The 22,469-nt window shown below is 41.4% G+C and overlaps 4 protein-coding genes across 6 annotated transcripts; 3 read left to right on the forward strand and 1 right to left on the reverse strand.

Moving 5' to 3' along the window:
* On the forward strand, positions 1-4,942 carry gla (galactosidase, alpha). Its single transcript, XM_071908902.2, has 7 exons — positions 1-245; positions 1,145-1,319; positions 2,368-2,542; positions 2,918-3,009; positions 3,207-3,368; positions 3,865-4,062; positions 4,377-4,942. Exons 1-7 carry the CDS (start codon positions 85-87, stop codon positions 4,707-4,709), a joined length of 1,296 nt encoding a protein of 431 aa, XP_071765003.2. The 5' UTR covers positions 1-84; the 3' UTR covers positions 4,710-4,942.
* Positions 4,943-5,130: 188 nt separating this feature from the next.
* Positions 5,131-8,575, reverse strand: rpl36a (ribosomal protein L36A). The gene is made up of 5 exons (XM_071908894.2): positions 8,456-8,575; positions 7,583-7,688; positions 7,427-7,494; positions 7,210-7,332; positions 5,131-5,208 (listed from the first exon to the last, which is right to left on the reverse strand). Exons 1-5 carry the CDS (start codon positions 8,456-8,458, stop codon positions 5,188-5,190), a joined length of 321 nt encoding a protein of 106 aa, XP_071764995.1. The 5' UTR covers positions 8,459-8,575; the 3' UTR covers positions 5,131-5,187.
* A 434-nt stretch (positions 8,576-9,009) lies between these two features.
* btk (Bruton agammaglobulinemia tyrosine kinase) lies at positions 9,010-20,685 on the forward strand. Of its 3 annotated transcripts, none has more exons than XM_071908892.2 (19): positions 9,010-9,098; positions 13,161-13,212; positions 13,552-13,711; positions 13,913-14,017; positions 14,985-15,066; positions 15,333-15,458; positions 15,572-15,636; positions 15,726-15,913; positions 16,718-16,780; positions 17,065-17,119; positions 17,293-17,372; positions 17,727-17,854; positions 18,079-18,150; positions 18,493-18,664; positions 19,102-19,321; positions 19,486-19,550; positions 19,644-19,762; positions 19,878-20,035; positions 20,255-20,685. In XM_071908892.2, the coding sequence occupies exons 3-19, from the start codon at positions 13,571-13,573 to the stop codon at positions 20,324-20,326; spliced, it is 1,911 nt and encodes a 636-aa protein (XP_071764993.2). In that variant the 5' UTR covers positions 9,010-9,098; positions 13,161-13,212; positions 13,552-13,570; the 3' UTR covers positions 20,327-20,685. The 3 variants fall into 3 exon arrangements, with proteins under 3 accessions (XP_071764993.2, XP_071764994.2, XP_078145077.1); XM_071908893.2 differs by having other exon boundaries at positions 15,333-15,449; XM_078288951.1 differs by lacking the exon at positions 9,010-9,098 and adding an exon at positions 11,618-11,699.
* A 410-nt stretch (positions 20,686-21,095) lies between these two features.
* timm8a (translocase of inner mitochondrial membrane 8 homolog A (yeast)) lies at positions 21,096-22,457 on the forward strand. The gene is made up of 2 exons (XM_071908900.2): positions 21,096-21,290; positions 21,712-22,457. Exons 1-2 carry the CDS (start codon positions 21,180-21,182, stop codon positions 21,871-21,873), a joined length of 273 nt encoding a protein of 90 aa, XP_071765001.1. The 5' UTR covers positions 21,096-21,179; the 3' UTR covers positions 21,874-22,457.
* The last annotated feature ends 12 nt before the right edge of the window (positions 22,458-22,469 follow it).

Consider the following 22,469-nt stretch of genomic DNA (forward strand, 5'->3'; position numbering starts at 1 on the left):
CTCTCAAAAACACAGTCGTTAACTGTCCCAGTGTGCGCGAAAAGAGTTGAATAAGACCGTGTTTGCTAAAGTGTTCCTGCTAAAATGTACACAGCTGTGTTTGTGCTCACGCTTGTCGTTTTAGTCAGTCATGTTGCGCAAGGCTTGGACAATGGTCTAGCGCTAAATCCCACTATGGGCTGGCTGCACTGGGAGAGATTTATGTGTAATATCGACTGTGACACGGACCCCGACAATTGCATAAGGTAAGACATCACTGCTCTGTTCAGATGATAATGACCCAGGACAGTCCGACGTCTCTGTGAGTAAAACACAAGAGAAACAGTCCTAGTCTACTACCCATGGCCTTTATGAGAAATAACTGAAGCCCTGGAGACTTAAAGTAATAATCCGCGTCAGTCTCATATAAATAAACGTCTGTTTTGCTAATGTATATCACAGATTGATAAAAGACAATAGTGATTCAACCTGTACTCAGCTCTTTTACATTTGCTGTTATAAACATCCAGTGTCAGGTCTTCCTGCATCCACCATGCACAGGAAGTGATGCATTATACAAAAAAAAACAATATCTTGCAGATAACAAGTATTTTTATTTTATTGTATTTTGGCTACCAAGTGCTATACGCTCATTGCTGTGGTGTTTTTGCACCGCCCTTCCCAGAAATCACCTGTCAATCAAACAGTGTTTCCAGTACTGTTTTTCCTTGGATTGTTTCTGTTGATGAAGTTTGAGTTTCTGTAGGTGGCGCTCTCTTCTTTATCTGTTCAGCCATGATGGCTATCGCTGCTCATTATAATAATCCAGTTCTTCTATTGAATATCAAACAAACCGCTGCTGCTGCTGTTGAAACATAAAACATCACTTACTGTGCGCAGTGGATTTTTCCCGGGAAAGACCTACCAGACACTGAGAGTTTAAAACAGCAAATGCAAAAGGTTTCATGCACTGGGTATAGGTTGAATCATATTGTGTTATATTAATCGGCGATGTAGAGTAGCAAAACAGACATTTATTTGTAAGAGAATGTTGCAGATTATCCTACTTTAACATGTATTTGGTCCTGCAGTCTTGGCATGACACTGAAGACTGGCATCTAACTGATACTATCGCCCCCGTCTGTCTCCTCCTGCGCGCTGGCAGTGAGCGTTTGTACATGCAGATGGCAGATGTGATGGTGAAGGAGGGCTGGCAAGACGCTGGCTATGAGTACGTCTGCATCGATGACTGCTGGCCCTCCCACCAGCGCGACACCCAGGGCCGCCTGCAGGCCGACCCCAAGAGATTCCCAGGAGGCATCAAGAAACTGGCCGACTATGTGAGTAGGTAGAAGAGCCGCATGAAAACTCTGCAACTCTCTTACATACACTAAGAATGCACTTATACGCCTCCGTAGACATCAAACCAATCTGAGGTTTGAGGTATTGCGTTTATCATTGAAGCACCTTTTAGTTGGTACTGTGTTGCATCACCTGGATTTTGTATGCTCTTTTATTTTATTTATATTGTTTGTTTTTATCATGTGAAGTTTTTGACTGAAATTTTTTTTTTTTTTTACTTATTTACTTAGTTTTAAGTAACAATTTAACATTCCCAAAGTGGGGTCTTTGGATAAACAGGGTCCTCGGAAAAAAGAGTAATAGTTTAATTTCATGATTATTTCACTCCCTGGAAGATAGCAAAATGACAGTATGCATTAAGGATGACCGTTTTGATCATTGTTTCCAATCTTACCACTTATCTACAGTAAAGATAGTTATATAATTCTGCACCTAACAACGAACGTCTTGACAGAATATGTTAGGGGGTCCTTGACAAAAAAAAAAAACTTTAGGAAACCCCTGGTCTAATAACTCTAGAAGGAAATGTGATTACACAGACAGGTTTTGCATTCATTATAAATCCATCTAAACAGACCTGCAACTATTTGCATAATGAAGTGAAAAGGACCAGCTGTGGAACCCAGGTCTCAGATTACACACCCGCAGAAATCCTGCACCCCCCGGCCCAGGGAGATATTTTGGCATATATTGTCTCAGGCAGGAGTATGCTGCCATCCAACCACCCTACACACACACAACCCTTTGACTTCCTCAGTGAAGAGGCCATTCTGAGTTGAACACCAGTACGACAGGCTGACTTCAAACCCAGGTTTCACATACAGGAGGCACACATCAGGCAGGGATATATTTAGGCCTATAAGGTCTAAGGCAGAGACTGTCTCCTGTGACAGAAGCACCGTTAAGTTTTCAGCTGTGTAACACCGCCATCTACTGGTAAAAGTGTGTCACTTGCCCAGCAAAACACTATAAGTGAGTTAATACTTCACTAAATTAATATTTGACGAATGAATTTGCTATGTTTAGATCCATTCTAAGGGTTTGAAGCTGGGTATCTATGGTGATGTCGGGACAAATACCTGTGCTGGATACCCCGGCAGTCTGGGCCACTATGAGACAGATGCTCAGACCTTTGCTGACTGGGGTGTGGATCTGCTCAAATTTGACGGCTGCTACATGAACTGGACCTTACTGGGAGAAGGTGAGCTTTTAAAATCGGAATGGTTAGAATAATCATAGCCAGGGATTTGTCATAACAAGATAAGCAGAGGGTGAGCTGTAAGTTTTCTAACAGAGGAATGCCATTCCCTTCATAAGCTGGTAACTTACCCCCTGGTTACTGCTAGGTAGTTGAAGGAAATCTTTGTATAGTGCAACCTGTGGTAAAAGAAAATGTGAATTCATGTTAATAGTCTTGGAAACATGATTTTGGCTGGATCAAACCTTTTAAAGACATCCTCATCCATGTTCTATGTCCATTTTCTGGTTCTCATCATCAGTGAGAACCCTTGTGGACTCAATAGACCTGTTCTAATGTGGGCCTTATTCTAACACCTTCTGATTTGTTCTGGTCAAGGCTATGTGAATATGTCAAACGCACTGAACAGAACAGGAAGAAGTATCCTGTACTCCTGTGAGTGGCCATTATATGAGTGGCCCTTCCATAAGGTAAGAGGGAAGTTATCATGCGTATATATATGACTTTGACCCACTTTAAAAATCAGCACATAACACATTATCAGTGTGTGATTTATAATCCAAGATATACTACAGCACATAACACAATAAACAAGAAATAGAAAGTGATCAATTGCATAATGACACCATAGACCATCTGTTATAATATAGTAATTCTGCACCTCCAGCCTAACTACACAGCCATCCGTGAGACGTGTAACCACTGGCGCAACTTTGCTGACGTATACGACTCCTGGAGCAGTGTCAAGTCCATCTTGGACTGGACCGCTTCTCATCAGGACATCATTGTCCCCTCGGCCGGACCTGGGGGCTGGAACGACCCCGATATGGTACTCTGCTCTACTCAGATACTCCTCTCTTCTTCACTGTGACCGCAAACCGAACCCAGTACCAGTAACCTTTGTTACCCACTACTGTGGGTTTTCTATTAGTCATGGGAAGCTCACTGAATAGAAATGTTGAAGACAATACAGAGCTGAGAGGTTTCTGAACTGGAGGTCCACAGGCACTGCACACATTTTCAACACCTTACATCAGGCTTTTGTGATGACACCATCCTATTTTTCCTTATAGCTTAGAGGTTTAAAATATCACAACTCTGAGTTGTCTGAATTCTGAATTATTAATTCCCTTAAGGTTCTTCTGAGGTAGTGTTAGCAAATGTATGTGTGAGTAAAGTATGAACAGCAACACAGAGATTAAAAATAGCCAAGACTTCAGTCAAGGATGTTGATAAAATATCTATGAGGCAACTGTCTGTAAACCTAAATGGTACTCTGTTACTCACATGCCTTTGTATGAAATTGGCTCGATTCTGCCCTCCAGCTGGTGATTGGGAACTTTGGCCTGAGTCATGATCAGCAGGAGTCTCAGATGGCCTTTTGGGCCATCATGGCTGCCCCTTTGCTCATGTCTAATGACCTGAGGGACATATGCCCCCGCTCCAAGGAGCTGCTGCAGAACAGACACATCATAGCCATCAGCCAGGACCCACTGGGCAAGCAGGGATACCGCACTGCCAAGGTAGGCTTGAGGTTACTGGGTTGTACACATAAAGTATGATTGTTTCCAGGATTGGCAATTGGCAAAGCAACACCAAGCATTTGTGGTGCAGTCATTTTGTCTGATTTGGAAATGCTGGATACTGTGGGATGGGCTTGGGAGGGTTTACATGAACTTTAGTCCAGTAATTTTGGATAAAACATGTGCACCTTAATGAAATGGATAAATGTACTTGTTACGATGCAAACAAAGCATGGGCTACATCGACTTGATTATGGCTGTAATGTACTAAGCATTTTATGACCGATTGTGGTGAACCATTTGTTGTCCCACAGGTGAATAGTTTTGAAGTGTGGGAGAGGCCGCTGTCCAAGAAAAGGCTGGCTGTTGCCGTGCTGAACAAGCAGGAGATAGGTGGCCCACGAGGGCTGGCTATCAGCTCAGTACCTGGCTGGAAGTTCTGCGACCCCCAGTGTAATGTCACCCAGATCCTGCCTCAATACAAAGAGATGGGTGTTCAGCCTCTACACAGCAAACTGGTTGTACGAGTGAACCCTTCAGGCACCGTTCTGTTGACGGTCAGTCCCATCAGTAGTAACTTCAAGAGCCATCACAACCTGCACTGGCAGGACACATCTATCAAAGACAAGCACAGCACCATTTTGTAGTCCATGGGTGGTTGACAAAAATGGTGGTTACGCACTTTATTTCCCTGTATTGGTTCTGTCTTGCCTGAAAGGGCAGCTACTGTGACTGGTATGATTTTTTAAAATTATTTTAACTAAGGATCTTGTTGGCATTAAATGCTTGGATTTTAAAAGAATTGTAAAATACAATGCTCATGTGTCAACTGGGACCCAAAAAGGTTTACAGTACCTCTGTTATGGTTGATCATTGAGTAAATTGCTACTGAATCTTGTTTGCAGTTTTGAATTTTTGAAGTGATTATCCACACCATGCAGTGAATTGAGCACACAAAGTGAAAACATCATCTCAAAATAAGTAAAACTAGCATAACCATCAAGCTCTAGTCTTGTTCATCTAAAAAGCAGGGTGACAATTAAGGTGAAAGAAGGACTGAACTCAGAGTATATTTCAATCAATTTATTGAAAACAGTGACAACATCCAGAAGACTGGGCCACAGTTTAGAACTGGATGACCTGGCCCTGAAAGAGAACAGATGAAAAGCATGGTTAAAAAAATAATTCAACTCAATGAGAACTACAAAGCATACAATGTGAGATGTCTTAATAGAAATACAGTTCATTTTAAATCCTGTTGACAACAACCATGCATTTATAATCCACAATGAGGTCAATTATTAATCAAGGCATTCAAGCGCTGTTACTGAAATGGAATGTCACTTTCTGAACCAGTAAGAAATGCTTTATAAATCAACGTTTCCTGCACATTGACTAAACCCCACAGCTATTGAATGGCATAGAGTGAAATTGCCATAATGTAGAGCATCTGTATTGAAATGTTGATTTTATTTACCCCCTTGAACAGCCAATTCTAACATCCCAAATAATGTTTTGGCTAGCTACAACTACCACTTTGGACTTAAAAAATTCATTAGCTCTACCAACAGCAAAGCAAGACATTTAACACTTGAACAGTGTAAGTTGAGACAATTTTCAAATTGTGACTGACCACGGGAAAAGGGAAAAAAAAACATTTCAACCTCTTGGGTTGACAGTCTATTGAACCCACCCACTGTGCAACACACCTAGCATGTATTTCAACCTTCTTACTCTGACCCATTGATTTAGAGCGAGTGTTGCACTGTGAGATGGGCAGAAAGGAATGAATGATGTAAACCATGAGGCTGACAAGCTACTGTATTTACACACGGCCCATTCACCCTGAAACAGATGAACCGAAACTGACAAGCACTAATTTGATTAGATTGTTTTACTGAGTTATACGGCATTGAACAATTTGTTTGTGGTCAGTGGATCAAGGCACACAATTTTGTGTTTAGGGATTAAATGTAGCATCTTTTGTTTCTCACAACTAAGACCACATTTCCCAAAAAATGTGTTGCTTCCTGTTGTAAAGAGGATGTTGCTACTTGACCCTCTCTCCCTCCCAGGCGTTGCTCCCCATATGTTTATTTTGAAGAGCAAGGAGAAGGATAAGAGCTGATAAAAGCCCTTGATAACACCAAACATGCCTTGCGACGAGGTAAGCCAACGTGCAGTAGAAGCTACGCTGTTAGAATAGTGGAATTGGAATAAAGTTGTGCTTTACTTATTAAGTAAAAATGCCCCATTTTGTGTCATAAAGCAAAACAGCAGATTTCCTTCCAAATCTGGCCTGGTGGCACAGAACGTAAAATGAAGCATCGGGCAGGAAGAGGAAGCAAATCTCAGCAGTGGTTTTTCATTTATGGCAATAACACTCATGTTTAGGAATTAACGTGGTACTGCTTTATTGATGTTAAAATGTTACCATTACTACATCCCTATTTTGAAGTATCAAAACCTCATGTGCACAACAAAGAGTTTAAAAAGGGTAAGCAGATCATTTTAGCTACCTCCACTATATACAGTAGACTAAACACTAATTGGACCATGCAATTAGTTCCAGAAAAATTGTATGTGTGATTTGAGCGCAATCCAACTTCTGAATACAAATCTTAACTATGTGCCACAACATGTTCACTTTTGATTCAGCCTAAATATGTTGAAAAACTGAGAATAGGATAATTTCTTGGGTCTTTATCCTTTAATTACGATTAAAGGCCAACCCAGATCATGTTCTCGGGACACGTTTTGGACAAGCGAGAATTTTTCAGGGTGCCAATGCATTTTAATTTAAGAACTGCATAGACTTTATAGCCTTTTGGCACTTCCTGCACAATATACGTCGCTTTTGCCTCCATGTCTGTTATCAAGATTGCCACTCTGACCTCAACAGTGCTTCATCATTTCAGTTGATCTTTGAGTGTTATTTTGTGTTGCTTAAATGAGATCCATCTAAGCTTTTACTGGGTGACGTCTTTTGGGAAAATATTTTAATCTGGAGATGCCAATTCCCCAGTAAGTGCCGTGATAGCGCTAAATCTACTGTACAACTACCAGAGGACTCCCACAAAATACCCACTTAACTGTGGACCACATGGTGGGAATGCACACACAGACATTAAGTTTGATGACTCTTACCTTTCTCTTCTTGTCCCCACCCAACTCAAAGTGCTTGCATCTCTTGATGGCCAGCATTCTCTTGGATCTGCAGTTGGGCTCCACACACTCTAGCCTCAACACAATCTTCTTTGTAGTCTTAGCCTGTGGAGAGTGTGCATTGGTGTACGATTACATACACTATACCAGTACAATATTGGACAGCCCAAGTCAGAAACCATCAGAAGGTGATGCTTACCTTTTTACGGAAAATAGGCTTTGTCTGTCCACCGTACCCACTCTGCTTTCTGTCGTATCTCCTCTTACCTGCAGAACATTAGTAGTTTAGCCACAGTTCATGGCACACCTCATTTACACCCAATATCAAGTTAGCAGTGAACCAGACTTAGCTTACCCTGTGCGTAAAGAGAATCCTTTCCCTTCTTGTACTGGGTAACTTTGTGGGGCTGGTGCTTTTTGCACTTTTTGCAGTAGGTCCTGCGGGTCTTCGGGACGTTCACCTTAACACCACACAAGAGAAACGTTTAGGCCGATATAACATGAACCTGGCAGCAGGCTATATAAGTAACTTATACCCAGTCTGACTGGCAGTTCAGAGAACATAGGATGCAGTGAATGAGAATTGCAAGCATCTTTCACCAGGTGACAGTGGCAAGCTGCTTTGGCTAATGTGTTACAGCTAGCAAGCTAGCTAGCCAACAAGTGACCAAGCCGAGAACTGACACAAACACTAAAGTTCCCTTATGTATGCCATTTCGCAGAGTAATTAAAAGGCAGGCGTTTAAACAACTAAAATCAAAGAACCAAAACACAACCGTCCTTCCGTACCTGACTTTGAGAATTAGCTAATGGACAGAAAGCTAACGTTAAGCAGCACGGTGAGAGACGTGTGCATGTAGCAACAAGCTAACATTTGGCATGGAAAACATTAAGGTCCTTTCAGTGCGGATGTATGGTATTTAATGATACGCTAAAAGGCAGTTATTTGTCATAATGTCTAATGTGAATGACATTTATTTAATCTTAAAACATGGGCCAGGTAGGGTGGAACCATGACTAGCAACGGCCATTTGATAGGAACATTTACTAGAGTAGTGTTTATGGACAATTAAATGGCATAAACTGAACAAATGACGGCTAATAATACCCTGAATGTGTGTATCGAAAGAAGGTTTACACAGATGGATTAACAAAATGAAATAAAATGTCTCAAATCGCTAGGATTGAGGTTGATTTTGCAAAGTGTATTCGAGTAATTATTTCATACCATGGCTGCGTCCCGATGCAGAGGAAAAGAGGGAGGCTGAAGCCGGAACCAGTTTAATAAAGACCTCGGCGGACGACTTTTGTGGTGCACAGTTTTTTATAGTCTGCCCCCTAGTGGCTTGTCGAAATAAAAACTGTAATCATAAGAGAGGGCAAAAACTGTACACATCTCTTGTATTTAACAATTACCAGACAGCAGAGGTCTCTTTAAATTTTTAATTCACATGCACTCACTAGTCTGCTTAAAAACACAATAAAGACCTACTTATACCTGTAAGTCATAGTAAAGAAAATAGATTATTAATGCCTTGCCCCTGCAAAATTCAATTTGGCAGTAGATTGAATAGAATTCCCCCAAGAAAAGTAGAATAGTGGAACTACATTCAGTAACTGACTGTGTTAATGTTTAGCCCTCTTTCACTTATCACCAAAACTGTCCAGAGAGCTGATATGAAAATGAGCAGGAAGAAAAAGGGGAAGTAAGTGGAGTCAATTCCTCTCTATGGGTGGGGTTTAGTTTCTTGCATCACAGACTAACACACATTTTATGGAAGACAAGCCACTAAGGCAGAGGTCCATGCCATCGCCTGAACCCTCAGCATCTGTGGTCATTCGTCTGATGCTTGACTGTTTTTGGTGTCTGGGTAAGTAGTGAGGCTGTTGGATTGAAGGCTATTAAAGGTCAAGAAGTATTTTTGGAGTAAATACTTTGTTCACTTGAATCTATATGATGGAAGCAGTTTCATAACTAAAATACATTTGGAAGACAAAGCATTTAGCTGAATAGTCACCATTGGCTTATTTCTACCACTCAAAATATATTAATTCAAAGTAATTTCTATAGCTCTGTAAGTTTGGTGGAGACACTGAAGTGTGATGGAAGTCCATCAATATGCATAGAGTTTGCATGCAAATACTAAGTTTGGTGGGACCCCTCCCCCACTGAAAAACAGAAAGATAGATAAATGATATAAGCCAAATTGATGTGGCATTACCCACTAAAAGGCAATGATGTTATATTTGTTACAGTATGTTTTGATAATTGTTATGCACTATGATTTGTTATGCTGTGCCATGCAATGATGGAGAGTTGTTACAAGCACTTGTATAACTATGTCCTGCAGTAGTACAGTGGTTTAGATTTATGGTGGATATAAATTCAAATATTAATAGTTTTATGTGGTTAACTATTTTTAACTTTGGCATTACAAACTACATGTTTTTGCATGTTTTACATTATTTCAGTGTCCTATTCCTCCCCTAACTCTCACTTCATTTTCCTGTCAAATTATAGGGCTGTAAGCCTATGGGTAATTCATTGTCCTCATGTAAAATAGACTTTCTAAACTGGACATTAGTGTTTGGTGTTTTGTTCTCAGTCAGTAAAAAACACTTTCATTTGATGTTGAGGCACACCTTGACGGGATGCAAAGACAAAGAAATAATTTGGTGGTAACCTGGATATGGCTTCATTGTATTCCCCTTATCCAAATCCAAATAGTATGTTGTGGAACTAACTGTACAGGCCTGTAGAACAGGCTTAACAGACTTTTAACAAACAGGAAAAGAAAAGATGCATAATAATGCGGAAAGGATTAATCATATTTGATGTTAGTATCCCATGTGCCATAATCCAAGGTGAGCATTCATATAGAGGCCCAATTCAGAGTTTAACAGAATGATACACTACCATACAAATGAGTACCATAGAAAACATCATGCTATACTGCCATGAATCTACAGCACCGTATGTTTTTAACTTCACATTTAATTGTGAAGTAGTTTCCCCAAAACTGGCTTCACGTGCACGCGGTAGCTCTCTGAAAATGATCGGCACGTGTTTTATCCTGTTTGTGTATTCTGAAGTGAATAAGTGAATAGTAGAAAGCTTAATTGATGTGGTATCTTAATATGGATAGAGAGTATTCCTGTGTGGTTAGATAACCTTTGAAGACTTGTGACCCTTTCAGCATTGAACATCTCCATAACTTTGCTCTCTCTCTTTCTCTCTCTCTCTCACTCTCTCTCGTTCACTCACCCACACACACACACACACTTGCACACACGCCGCACACTTATCTGTCAGGAAACGTCCAAAGAGAGCATCTTACGAGTTTCCTGTTAGACTAGTATTAGTACTAAGTATTTCATCGGACATGCTGAGCTTTGCTGTGTCATACATAGTGGACAAAGTGCAACGCAAGACACAATTGCATTCCAACTTAAAACACACTTTCATTAGACTTTTGGACTTTTAAATTTAAACATGTCGTGTTTTGACACAATAGGCAGTTTTTTGGGGGGGCATATAGATGGGGAACACGCTGAGCGACAGGCAACCAAATGAGGCAAAAATATATTCAGATGTTCTCCTGCAAAAAGATGTTCCTGTGAGATTAAAGCAGCAATGTTGAGGATACTCTCTGGGCGTTGTTGCCCAACCGAGTTGCCTTAAAGATTGCCCTGCGTAATTTCCCTCGAAAGGCACATCAAATGACACATTGTAGCTAGATGTTTGTTGTTGTGGAATTAAGTTGTTAAATGCCACTAGTAAATCCATACATTTTGCCATGCAAATGCTAGATAACCAAATACACATAACAGTGTCAGGCTGAAGTGCTGCAGGGCCGCTGAGTTTCTTCTCCCTTCATGTTGCAGTACAACACTGATGCAACTTCCCTATGAGAGTGTCCGTGTCAGCCGCCGTGAGTCACAACCCTTCAAATAAAAAAGCAGTCCTTCTGGTAGCCATGATAAAATGGAATATGGAAATACATGCAGTTATAGATAGTGGACAGATAAGGCATTTGCACCACCAGGTCAAGGAGACAGAGAGGGAGACAGACAGAGAGACAGAGAGAGAGAAAGAGAGAAGGGGAATGGCACGACGATGTTCATTATCCTCAGGGTTAGTTCTACTCCACTAATGACCGCTAATGTGAAAAAACGACGTGTTTGTTTTGTTTAACCTTTCGGCGAATGAGAAATGAGTAAACAAGTGTTTCAGGGAATGGGGAACATTGGTGTCTGTATGTGACAGTACAAAACAAAAACCAAATAACCATTGTCACTCTAGTGTGAAGAAATGTCACAGTCCTGGTTAGCGGGGAGTGACTGAAGCCTCTGGTGGTGTTACAGTTCAGATGATAGAAGGAAGTGCTCACAAGCTGAAAATAGGCCGAGCTGAACTACAAACACTTCTGACAGAGAGTAATAGACAATAAGGATTCAGCTGCGTGACCAGGGTGAGTTTGAGCCACTGACTTACAGTCCTTGTTTGAACCGGCACTGCGGCCTTCAGTGCACTATGCATCTTTATTGTATCTTAGAGTCATATTCCATGTATGCAAAGCGTTATTTAGATGTTAAAGCGTTGTTGTATTTGATGGAAGTGTGTCTGATTCTATATGTAGCAGTGCTTCCTCTACAAATGTTGGTAGGAGAGGTGGTTATGACTGATCCTGGTTTTAGTTCTACATCTGTCTTCTGTTTGGCCCAGGTTTTGGCTCTAGTGCAGGTTGCAGTGCTAAAGCTGTTCTTGTTTGTCCATTTTACTCACATAAAAAGTTAAAGTAAAAAATTCTACACACTGGCCCTTTACTGGTGTATCTTGTGAGATTAAAATGTGATAAACTATAATACATCACTCTGAATTTTTCATTTTCTCTAGCAGTGGTGATATTTTTTTTTTCCTGTGGTGGCCCCATTCCTGCTGGATGTACAAAGGCAAAACACTGATCTGATCCAAAATGACAAGATACTGAGAGTTTCTGTTTTTGTTGTTGTTTCTGTTTTTTGATGCTCAGCAGTAAACAATGGTTTTAGCCCTTTGGGTGCTGTTAAGGTGACACCACAGAGGGTATATTATCCTCATCCCTAAATATATAACAGACATGAATAATTCTCTGCCAAACTCTCTCACACTCCCACCTATCTGTGGTATCAATAGAGGCCTCTATTGACTCATGTGGTTGGCAGGTACTGAAACCATGGTACAATAAGCCTGTCATAAAAGTCAAAGGAGATAGAGGGTTATTCATTTGCCTCTGTATCTTATAATGCAGGTAAAATGCAATTGAGTGTGTGTGTGTGTGTGTGTGTGTGTGTGTGTGTGTGTGTGTGTGTGTGTGTGTGTGTGTGTGTGTGGCATGTGATGACGAAGTGGTCTGATATTCCATATGATGTGTTTTCCAATGTACCCAACACCTTTTTTAAACAAAGGCCTATGAGAAGCCCTGATTCTGGAAAAAGCCTGCAAAAGCGTGTTCATATAAAGTATTTCAAGTGTGTGTGTGTGTGTGTGTGTGTGTGTGTAACTGTGCTGTCATTAATTACTGTGATGAAATTAACTGCTGTGATGGGGGCTACATACATACATATGGAATTTGGTGAATACTTTTATCCGAATCTCCTTACACCCAAATCATCTAATACAAATGCATACTTTTCCAGTATGGGCGGCCCCAGGGGGAATTGACTTCCTAACCCTGGCAGTGTTAGTGCCATGCTCGGCCCATTGTGCAGGACCACAGGACCTCTGGGTCACTGAGCAGGGTGCAGACAGAAGATATAGCTGAAGGAAACAGATGTGCCAAGGGAGGAAACTCTGGAAACAAAGGGTGTTATTGACGTGAAAAGGAGGGCTTATGCAAACCACTGTTAATCTCACACTGATACCTGTTCACACTCTCTTCATCTCTTTCCAGATCTACACTCGCACCTGTTGTAGTGGCATCGCTCCGAGTCTATGAAGAGTGGGTAAGTAAAGACAACTAGTAACTGACCTGAATTCAGTCAAAGAACCCCTTAAATCCACACTTAACTTTTGCAAAGGAAATGAATAAACTGATTAATTCAGTGTGAAGGGCAACATAACCCAAGGCTGCCTAATTTGCCAGGCTAAGCATTGTGTTATTGGCTGAGTCAGTCACTGCTCTGAGCAATGTGAATACTGCCTGGGCAGAGGTGAAACGATCCGTTTATGTGTGAATGGGTTGACTAATGTAGCTCTAAACAGCAGGGCAGGCTCTGTTGCTGTTTGCTTTAATTTTACCGTTATGCTTTACAAAATATTCATTATGCCTTGTTCCCACGTAGGATTCACACGGACTGAATCATGTCAGACAATATACTGGAAGAAATCTTCATAAAACGATCTCAGCAGAAGAAGAAGACCTCCCCCTTGAACTACAAGGAGAGATTGTTTGTTCTCACGCAGGAGAAAATAGCCTACTATGATTACGATCCCGACAAAGGGGTACGTATATGTAACTGCAGAATTCATGTACATTCTAACGGCATGTAATAGATCTTTTACACAAAATCATCACACACTTTCAATTTACCTGCGAAGCGCTTAGTCTTGGACTAATGTCTGCTGGCAATTTTCAAGAACAATGCAGCCCCATGCATCTGTTTACCCCCGAGGTACTTGATTGTTTTCTCCTCTGTTGAGCAGAAAAGGAAAGGACTGAGGGGAACAGTTGACCTAGAGAAGATCAAGTGTGTGGAGTTGGTCCAGCCAGAGCCCACCGCTCCACCAGAGCGCCTGTATGCATTCCAGGTAGACGCCATTTAATTTACTTCTTTAACCTTGTAAAGTCCCACTGAGATTAAAAATATCTTTTTAAAGGGAGACAATTATATAATGATTATAAAAGTTGTGGACAGACTTGCATCAATGTACTTCAAAAAGTAATGCATTCTGGGACTGTATCACCTATCGAAGTGTGACTTACAAACACCTCACAGTGAAACCACTTCCTCACGTGTTTGTGATCTATAATCTAGATGTTCTTTTTGGTGCTTTCACTCCCACCTCCTTCCTGGTGTTCATGAGGTGTTTTTGAGGTAGCAAGCACAAAATATTGTTACTGTAGTTACTGTAACTCAGAGTCTGTGACAGCAAGATTTTCATACTGTATTGCATTTTCAATTTAGGCCACTATAGATGAATAATGCAGCACGTGAAATGTGTTTCTTCTTTGACAGTGTCTCACTTTTTCAGAATTTTGTAGAAGTTGCGAGAAGCAACATGGGGGAGGCTTTTACTGAGAAGTACTGAGGCAATTTTTCTCCCGGCAGACAAAACAGTTCAGTCGTTCAATAGTTAATGTTGTGAAAGTCCATTGTAAGAAGTGAAACCATCTCTCACACCCAGATGAACATGGGGCTTTCATTGACTATGCAGGTGTTGCCACTGCAGACACGGCAATTCACAAGTCAAAGACAAGGTGGCATGACAGAAGGTGTCTGGCAGACATAAACCATCTGAAAATACCCCGAGTAACAGCTTGAAGAGTTTCTATCTTGAGCTGCACTGAATACCATCGCACACCGCCATTTGCTTCATTTTGTTTTGGTTTTTCTCACACTTACGATATGTTCAGGTATAGGTGTAGAGTAAGAGGTACCACATGTATCCATACTGAACCAATAATTTGAAAAAAAGCGTCAATTAATGTCTTGAAATGACACATAACTATAACAAAAACAACTGATGGGTGTCTTTTTTTCCATTTTTGTTATAGATAATTTATGATGAAGGGCCGCTGTACATCTTTGCAAAGAATGAAGATGTTCGGGCTGAGTGGATAAAGAAGTTGAAAGAAAGTTAGTATATGCATATTTATGTTTATGTAAGATCTAGTTTTTATGCTATAGTCACAGTATGAAATATGCAGAATTAGATATTGACATAAACACATCAGGTAGACATCATGGAATATATCACAAATATTTCACGCTGACCATCCAGTGCCTGCTGCACAGCGGAAGATCTGGGTGGCTATGCAAATGTGAATGTTGATTTAATGTAAATGTCCGCCCACGTCTGTGTGTGTGTGTGTGTGTGTGTGTGTGCCCATACTTGTGTATAGTGGTGCGCTTCAACAAGGATCTGATGCAGAAGTACCACCCTTGCTTCTGGGTGGATGGGATGTGGCTCTGTTGCCAGCAAGAAGTTAAACAAGCTATGGGATGCAAGGTTCTGGATGGTAAGAACGGTGAGAGAGCCATCCTCTTTGAAACAACGGTTTGAAATCTGCAACAATCAACAAATTAACATCACCCTGTCACTAAATTAGTCCATTCATGAATCAAATTATATCCTTAATAGGCTTTGCATCCAAACAGTCTCGGAGAAGGGGATCCAGGAAACCTCTTCCTCCGACCCCACAAGAGGTATTCACACAGTCCGTTAAGAACAATATCTATTGATCAGAAACAGATAGAAATTTTATAACACAGCCCCTGAACTCATGTTGTTTCAGGAGAAGCCAGCCAGGCCTTTACCTCCACAGCCTCCTGAGCAGCCCGCCCACTCCGTGGGTATGACAGTCATAGCCGAGTACGAATACTCACCCGTGACGCCCCAGGACCTGGAGCTGAGGAAGGACGAAGAGTACACCATCCTCGAGATGTCCGACGCAAACTGGTGGAGGGCCCGGGACAAATATGGGTGAGACGTGTGGTTGCGAGGAAGGGCAGCAGCATTGCCTGTGGCTTTGTGTATGTGTGTGCATGTGTGTTTGTGGTACAAAAATGAACACGAGAGCGGCCCAACCCATGACCTATAGCAATAACAGTCTACTAAGTTTAGACATGAACAGCCCATGAGACCAGCAGATCTGAGTCAAGAGGCTTCAGTGACAAATAGCGTCCATTTGCTGCTTTCAAAATGGCAAACATGGGTGTCACTCAAGTATCAATGCAGGTGGTAGGCGATGACATTTTTCGAAGAAGTACATGTCCTAAATTTGAAGCTGTTGTATTCTAGGGTTTTATCTGTATGTCCTGTTTTTACTGCATCTGACCAAAACAATTTTGCTGTAGGGATAATAAAGCCTACCTCATACTTTGTGCCATGTAAACAAGGAAAAATAGGAGCATAGTAGTGACATTTAAGATTTCTTGATGTGTGAAAATAGTTGAAACTGCCCATCCCTACTTTGAATGAATTACAGTTGCACATGTTCAGAGATCTAGGCTGAATTCTGTTGCTGTTGGGTGAAAACCTGTAAATGTAAACCTTTGTTTCTAGCTTGACTACCGTGTATTTTTTAGTTTATCCAATGGGTTTTTAAAGGATTTGAAAGGTTTTTTTTCATAGGCCCAATTTTCTCAACCCACAGAGAACCGTGTGATCCTTCAAGTGAAGTTAACAACAAAATTCATGCACATTGGTATGGGTGTGTGTGTGTGTGTGTGTGTGTGTGTGTGTGTGGACATTTTTAAACTTTTTTTGTCCTGTTCTCCTTTGCAGAAAAGAAGGATATATACCAAGTAATTATGTTGTGGAGGCAGTAAACGGGCTAGAAAGATTTGAGTGAGTATGGGTTCTGTTGTACTTGTCTGCAAATCAGTTATAACATTCATTAGACAGTATCTTATATTATATCAGTGTTTATAAGGTGTAAGTGTTTTGTAAGCATCTTAATCCTTAGCTCCCAGTGAATCAAATACAGTTGTAATAAATAACTGTGTCTTTGATTGCTGAAGCAGTAAATACTGCCGAAAGAGTTATGTGATTTCCAGTAAAAATCTGTTGCTGCTGCTTCCCCTCCCACCATGTACTCTGAAACAAAATGATAATTCCACTTATTTTAACAGCTGGTACTGCAAGAACATGAATCGCAGCCAGGCAGAAAACTTGTTGAAGACTGAGGTAAATTCAATGAGTGACATCAACAATTTTACGCCTTACAACTTTAGGAAAACATCTTCGATATATTTGTGTTAGCTGCAAAATGGCATACTCTACTGAATCTACTCTTCTCTTATACCTCTGGTACAAAAGTCTTCTTGTTTTAAAGCTTGTGCATTGTTTCCCATTCTTAGAACAAAGATGGAGGGTTCTTGGTACGGGATTCAAGCAAGGCTGGGAAGTACACTGTCTCTCTGTTCAGCAAGGGCGGCGGGTGAGTAAGGCTCACTGATGTTAAACTGTACTGCATGGCGCACCGCCTATACTGTATCCACCAGCCCCAGTCATGTGTGGACACATCAAAAGAAAAACTGTTTGTAATGAAAGCGGAAACTGTAGCCTGCAGAGAAAGATGTAAATCATTCATGCAAAACCAGGGTTAATCTACAGAGCTTTCAATAGCATGGGTGTGAGAGCGAGCTATTACGGATAACACTGAGGGCACATTCACTTTCTTATACATATTGGATCCATGATAGAAGACTGTGTTGATCAAAGTCTAAACTTGTTGACTAATCTACTGTAAGTCACTCTTTCTGTTGCTCTCTCTCTCTCTCTCTCTACATAGGGAGACTGGTGGAAGCTGCAGGCATTACAACATCTGCACTACCCAGCAAGGCCAGTTTTACCTGGCAGAGAAGCATTTCTTCAGCAGCATCCCAGATCTCATCAACTACCACCAGCACAATGCAGCAGGTTTATCACTGAGAATATATACATACATCTAAAATAAATATCCCCACATAACTCTCTGCTAATTGTCATAAGTAAAGATATCTCTATCTATCTATCTATCTATCTATCTATCTATCTATCTATCTATCTATCTATCTATCTATCTACACCTTATCAAATATATTCACTTTACAGATAATAATGTGGTCAAAAAAAAGATATGACTTGTTTATCTCCTACACTAGGTATGGTCAGCAGGCTGAAATACATTGTGTCAAACCGGGCGCAGCCTCCATCGACAGTGGGGCTTGGCTATGGTAAGAGGATGACTATGCCAATATTATGACTTCGAGTAATGGCTCAGACTTGCTCGCGTCCCTTAGGATCTGGATGTGTTTATGACTTGCACAGAAAAATTCTCTTGGCTAATTATCACCAGAGGCTATGAGCATAGACGAGGTACTTCTGGAAAAAAAGGACAGTGGTGGTGGTGGTGGGGCTGTTCATTTGTTTGTTCACGCGTAACATTTTTTTGCTGAGGGGAATTATGGTATGTCCTCTTTAAGCCGCACACACTTGTTAAACTTCACTAGGCTGATTTCCTGTCTCTTGGATACAAGTTATAAAAGTGCCTCTCTGTTCTCTGCTGTATGCTCCAGGCGTGTGGGAGATCGACCCCCGCCACCTCACCTTCATCAAGGAGCTGGGCAACGGTCAGTTCGGAGTGGTGAAGTACGGGAAGTGGCAGGGCCAGCATGACGTGGCCATTAAGATGATTAAAGAGGGCTCCATGTCAGAGGATGATTTCATAGAAGAAGCCAAAATCATGATGTAAGCCAAACCTTTCTCTGTCACGCAGTGCTAGAAGAGCAAAGTCATTTTTACATGTCACAATGTCACAGACTATAGTGAAAAGTGGCAGTGCGCACAGCTCCAAATCTTGAACACTGTATCGGGTGCACGGTTGTGGCAAGGATCAAAACAAACAGAACACCGGCACTCACCGAACAATAGTCTTCTTATTTATTATGGGCAAAAACGAACTCGTTTCAGCTAGAAGCCATCATCAGCGTAATCAAAACAGCAGAAATGGCAATTTATATAGACAGGCGAGGTTCAAACACCAACCAGAAAAGAGAATACCTAATAGCATAGTAGGATCCATCTGTGAATGAACCGCCCAGATACGGTCTCTCCTAATGAAGGAGGTATGACCACAATAATCAGAAAAATGTCACAGACTCCCTTCTCTTTTCGATTCAAACCAGGAAGCTCCGCCATGAGAACCTGGTTCAGCTGTACGGTGTCTGCACCAAACAAAGGCCCATTTACATAGTGACGGAGTTCCTCGCCAACGGCTGCCTGCTGACCTACCTGAGGGAGGGCCTGAGGCAGCACCCGACCGCCGTCCAGCTCCTGGAGATGTGTAAGGACGTGTCAGAGGGCATGGCCTACCTAGAGTCGCAGCAGTACATCCACAGAGACCTGGTGAGAGACAGTGATGGTGCAACACATGCTCCACTACACTCCTATAATACTGCATCATGTTATGTTGAGATACACTGGGGTAAGGTCTTTCACAATAGGATGAACTGCTGCAAGATGTTCAATAATTATACATAAACCAAGAGTCTTGTTTATTTTGTCCTCAGGCTGCCAGAAACTGCTTAGTAGATTCCAATGGCACCGTCAAAGTGACTGACTTTGGACTATCTAGGTAAAAATACCTAATTAAAGGACACATAATACACATCAGTTACTCCAAAACAGTGTGATACGAAAAAAGAAAAACCTCTCCCTATGGTCTCAGGTATGTCTTGGATGACGAGTACACAAGCTCAGCAGGTTCCAAATTCCCAGTCCGCTGGTCGCCTCCTGAGGTCCTGCTCTACTGTAAATTCAGCAGCAAGTCAGACATCTGGGCGTACGGTGAGTAATGGGTTCTATTTCTCTACAAACTCTATCACTTTATAGCTGTGTTTACACATCGTAAATCATGCATGTGTGTTTTTTTATAGCATTACCTCCTCATGTACTTTATTAGGGGTTCTAATGTGGGAGGTGTACACCTTGGGACGACTTCCGTACGAACGGCTGAACAACACGGAGATAGTGGAACAGGTGTCCCGGGGCCTGCGCCTCTACCGCCCCCAGCTGGCCAATGACAAGGTCTACAACATTATGACAAGCTGTTGGATTGATGTGAGTAAGAAACCTGTGGCTGTTGTGTTTTGGGTTTCGTTGGAGGTTGCATTTAAAGATCCGTAAGAAGAGAAATTCATAATCGCACGTGAGAGACAGCATGAGCAGCAAAAGTCACTGGCCTAAATACATACTAAGTGCAAGTGTATATACGCTGATGATGGGTGTTTACTGAGTGCTTCTCTCACAGCTCCTCTTTTCGTGTTTCTGCTTTTCTAGAAGGCAGAGGAGAGACCCACCTTCCAGGAGCTGGCATTGACCGTTCAGGATTTGCTGTATGAGCTCCAGTAGATCTCAAAATACATGCACACACACACACACACACACACACACACACAAACAGTTGACTCTCATCCCCAAAAGTATCATCGCTGTGTGCCCTTGGAAAAGTTAATACAATCATTAAACCAGTTCCAGGAAGCTCACTCTACATGCTGAACATGGGACTGAATGGCCATTTTGAGATCCTCTGTAATGTGAATGCATAAACTGTTCTGTATGTGTAATGTGAATGTTATGCTACTTCTCACGTTTTACTAATTGATTAGAATAATCTATCACATTATTAGAAGTACAATTATTGCCCTGTTGACCAGCATTTTAAAAATGTGTATATTTTATTGAAGAAGTTTGAATTAAAAGTTTATTGTGTCTGTATACTGGCTCTGCTGTTGAATCATTGGGGAAAATACTGACTGCATGGGGAATAGAGAATTGTTCTTGCAGTAAGTAGCCTATACCAGGCTTTTCCAAGCTTGGGGACTTGGAAAGTTCAAAGAGAAACTATGATGACTGTAAAAACATCTGATAGTTGTTTTGAAATGCAAATCTATTCACAACGGATTTTTGGACGTGAACATGACTTTTGCACATGTGTTATCTTATATTTTATGGTTTAAACAAGTATATATTATATGATCACATGGACGGGTGTTATAAAAGTCTTGAAATTGCACAGAAATTACAAAAATCCTATGAGAAACACGTCACAAAAAGCGTGTATACTGGATAGTGCCAGCGCGCACTCTGATTGGTCGAAGTACTTCCTGTTTCCCGTCGTATCTACCCATCCATACACGTGAAGGTCAGCTATCAGTCATTCATAATTACAATTCTGCATTTTACAGTCTGTTTATATTGAAATATGGACGGCCAGGGAGCGACAGCGGACCCGCAGCTTCAGCAGTTCATCGAAATTGAGTCTCAAAAACAAAGATTTCAGCAGCTGGTGCATCAGATGACTGAGGTTTGCTGGGTAAGATAAGCCTGCAGTTAGCTCTCCAGCTAGCATTATATGTAATGTTAGCTAGCAGCAGCTTGTAGATTAACTTTTTACTTGTCATTACCTGTATAGTCCTGCATATAGGTATAATTGCAGAAACGTGTTTAGACCTTGTTATTGTAGTAGCCACATAAAACAGGTTTATTATGATGGGCAAGTGTGTAACTTGGACCACCAGGCCGGCGTAAGCAAAGTTAGCTAGCTAACGTTACTGTAGTTACTGTAGCGCTGTGGGTATCCGTTTTCCTTTGCTTATGATACATTAGTACAGAGTTTATGAACATTTACTGCTTGTGTTAAATACATGTTGCTAAATGAGTAACATGTATTGCTTGCAATACCTTTCATGATCATTGTATTTAGCTTAACTTGTGGATCTGTGATCTCTCTCCAGGAGAAATGCATGGATAAACCCGGGCCAAAGCTGGACTCCAGGACAGAAGTGTGCTTTGTTAACTGTGTAGAGCGGTTTATTGACACCAGCCAGTTCATCCTGAACAGGCTGGAGCAGACCCAGAGGAGTAGGGGCTCGTTCTCAGAGACGATGTCAGACTAAACTCTTGTCACTGAAAGGACTGACAAGACAGGAGCACACAGCCACTGATCCAAGACAAGGCCCTTTGGTCCTGCCAGCTTTCTGTATGGTGCAATATGAGAACTGTCCATTAATCTGGAAATAGGAACAAGAAGTGTTACTTTTGATACAAGTGCCTCAGGTTAACACCATGTATCTTGTCGCCGCGACTCATGCAAGTCTTGGGTTTGATTTGTCCTTCACTCTGTTGGATGCGAGTTGTAAGAAGTTTTAATTGTGGTCAGTTGCTAGTAATGACTTCATGTTGGTTTCGTTTTAAGTCGGGTCATACACATGGAATTCAACTCTATTCCCTGGTCATATTGTGAAACTGCATTGGGGTGTCTTGATATCCGCTGCAGTAACTAGTGGGTAAAGTGTGGGAGCCTGCAAGGGGTCTGCGGCAAGATCCAAATATCTGGGACATTCAGTTTGCCTCCTGTGTTTGACAGCCACAAGGAGTTCACCACATTGTTCCAAGAGGACAATGTCTTGATTGAAAAGAGGCATGATCTATGGCTAAAGGCTTTGAAATGTACATATGCAATAAAGAAAATGCCAACTAACCCAGTCTATTT

This window comes from Centroberyx gerrardi, chromosome 16 (genome assembly GCF_048128805.1).
Source record: "Centroberyx gerrardi isolate f3 chromosome 16, fCenGer3.hap1.cur.20231027, whole genome shotgun sequence".
NCBI lineage: Eukaryota > Metazoa > Chordata > Actinopteri > Beryciformes > Berycidae > Centroberyx > Centroberyx gerrardi.

Excerpts from the sequence above, each read along its gene's own strand:
- gla (XM_071908902.2), top strand. The coding sequence starts at position 85 with ATGTACACAGCTGTGTTTGTGCTCACGCTTGTCGTTTTAGTCAGTCAT. Across the intron at positions 246-1,144 it reads GACCCCGACAATTGCATAAG|TGAGCGTTTGTACATGCAGA; the intron begins GTAAGACATCAC and ends GCGCGCTGGCAG. Across the intron at positions 3,010-3,206 it reads ATGAGTGGCCCTTCCATAAG|CCTAACTACACAGCCATCCG; the intron begins GTAAGAGGGAAG and ends CTGCACCTCCAG.
- rpl36a (XM_071908894.2), bottom strand. Across the intron at positions 7,495-7,582 it reads GGATTCTCTTTACGCACAGG|GTAAGAGGAGATACGACAGA; the intron begins GTAAGCTAAGTC and ends AATGTTCTGCAG. Across the intron at positions 7,333-7,426 it reads AGCCTATTTTCCGTAAAAAG|GCTAAGACTACAAAGAAGAT; the intron begins GTAAGCATCACC and ends CACTCTCCACAG.
- btk (XM_071908892.2), top strand. The coding sequence starts at position 13,571 with ATGTCAGACAATATACTGGAAGAAATCTTCATAAAACGATCTCAGCAG. Across the intron at positions 13,712-13,912 it reads ATTACGATCCCGACAAAGGG|AAAAGGAAAGGACTGAGGGG; the intron begins GTACGTATATGT and ends TCTGTTGAGCAG. Across the intron at positions 19,322-19,485 it reads AGTACATCCACAGAGACCTG|GCTGCCAGAAACTGCTTAGT; the intron begins GTGAGAGACAGT and ends TTTTGTCCTCAG.
- timm8a (XM_071908900.2), top strand. The coding sequence starts at position 21,180 with ATGGACGGCCAGGGAGCGACAGCGGACCCGCAGCTTCAGCAGTTCATC. Across the intron at positions 21,291-21,711 it reads AGATGACTGAGGTTTGCTGG|GAGAAATGCATGGATAAACC; the intron begins GTAAGATAAGCC and ends ATCTCTCTCCAG.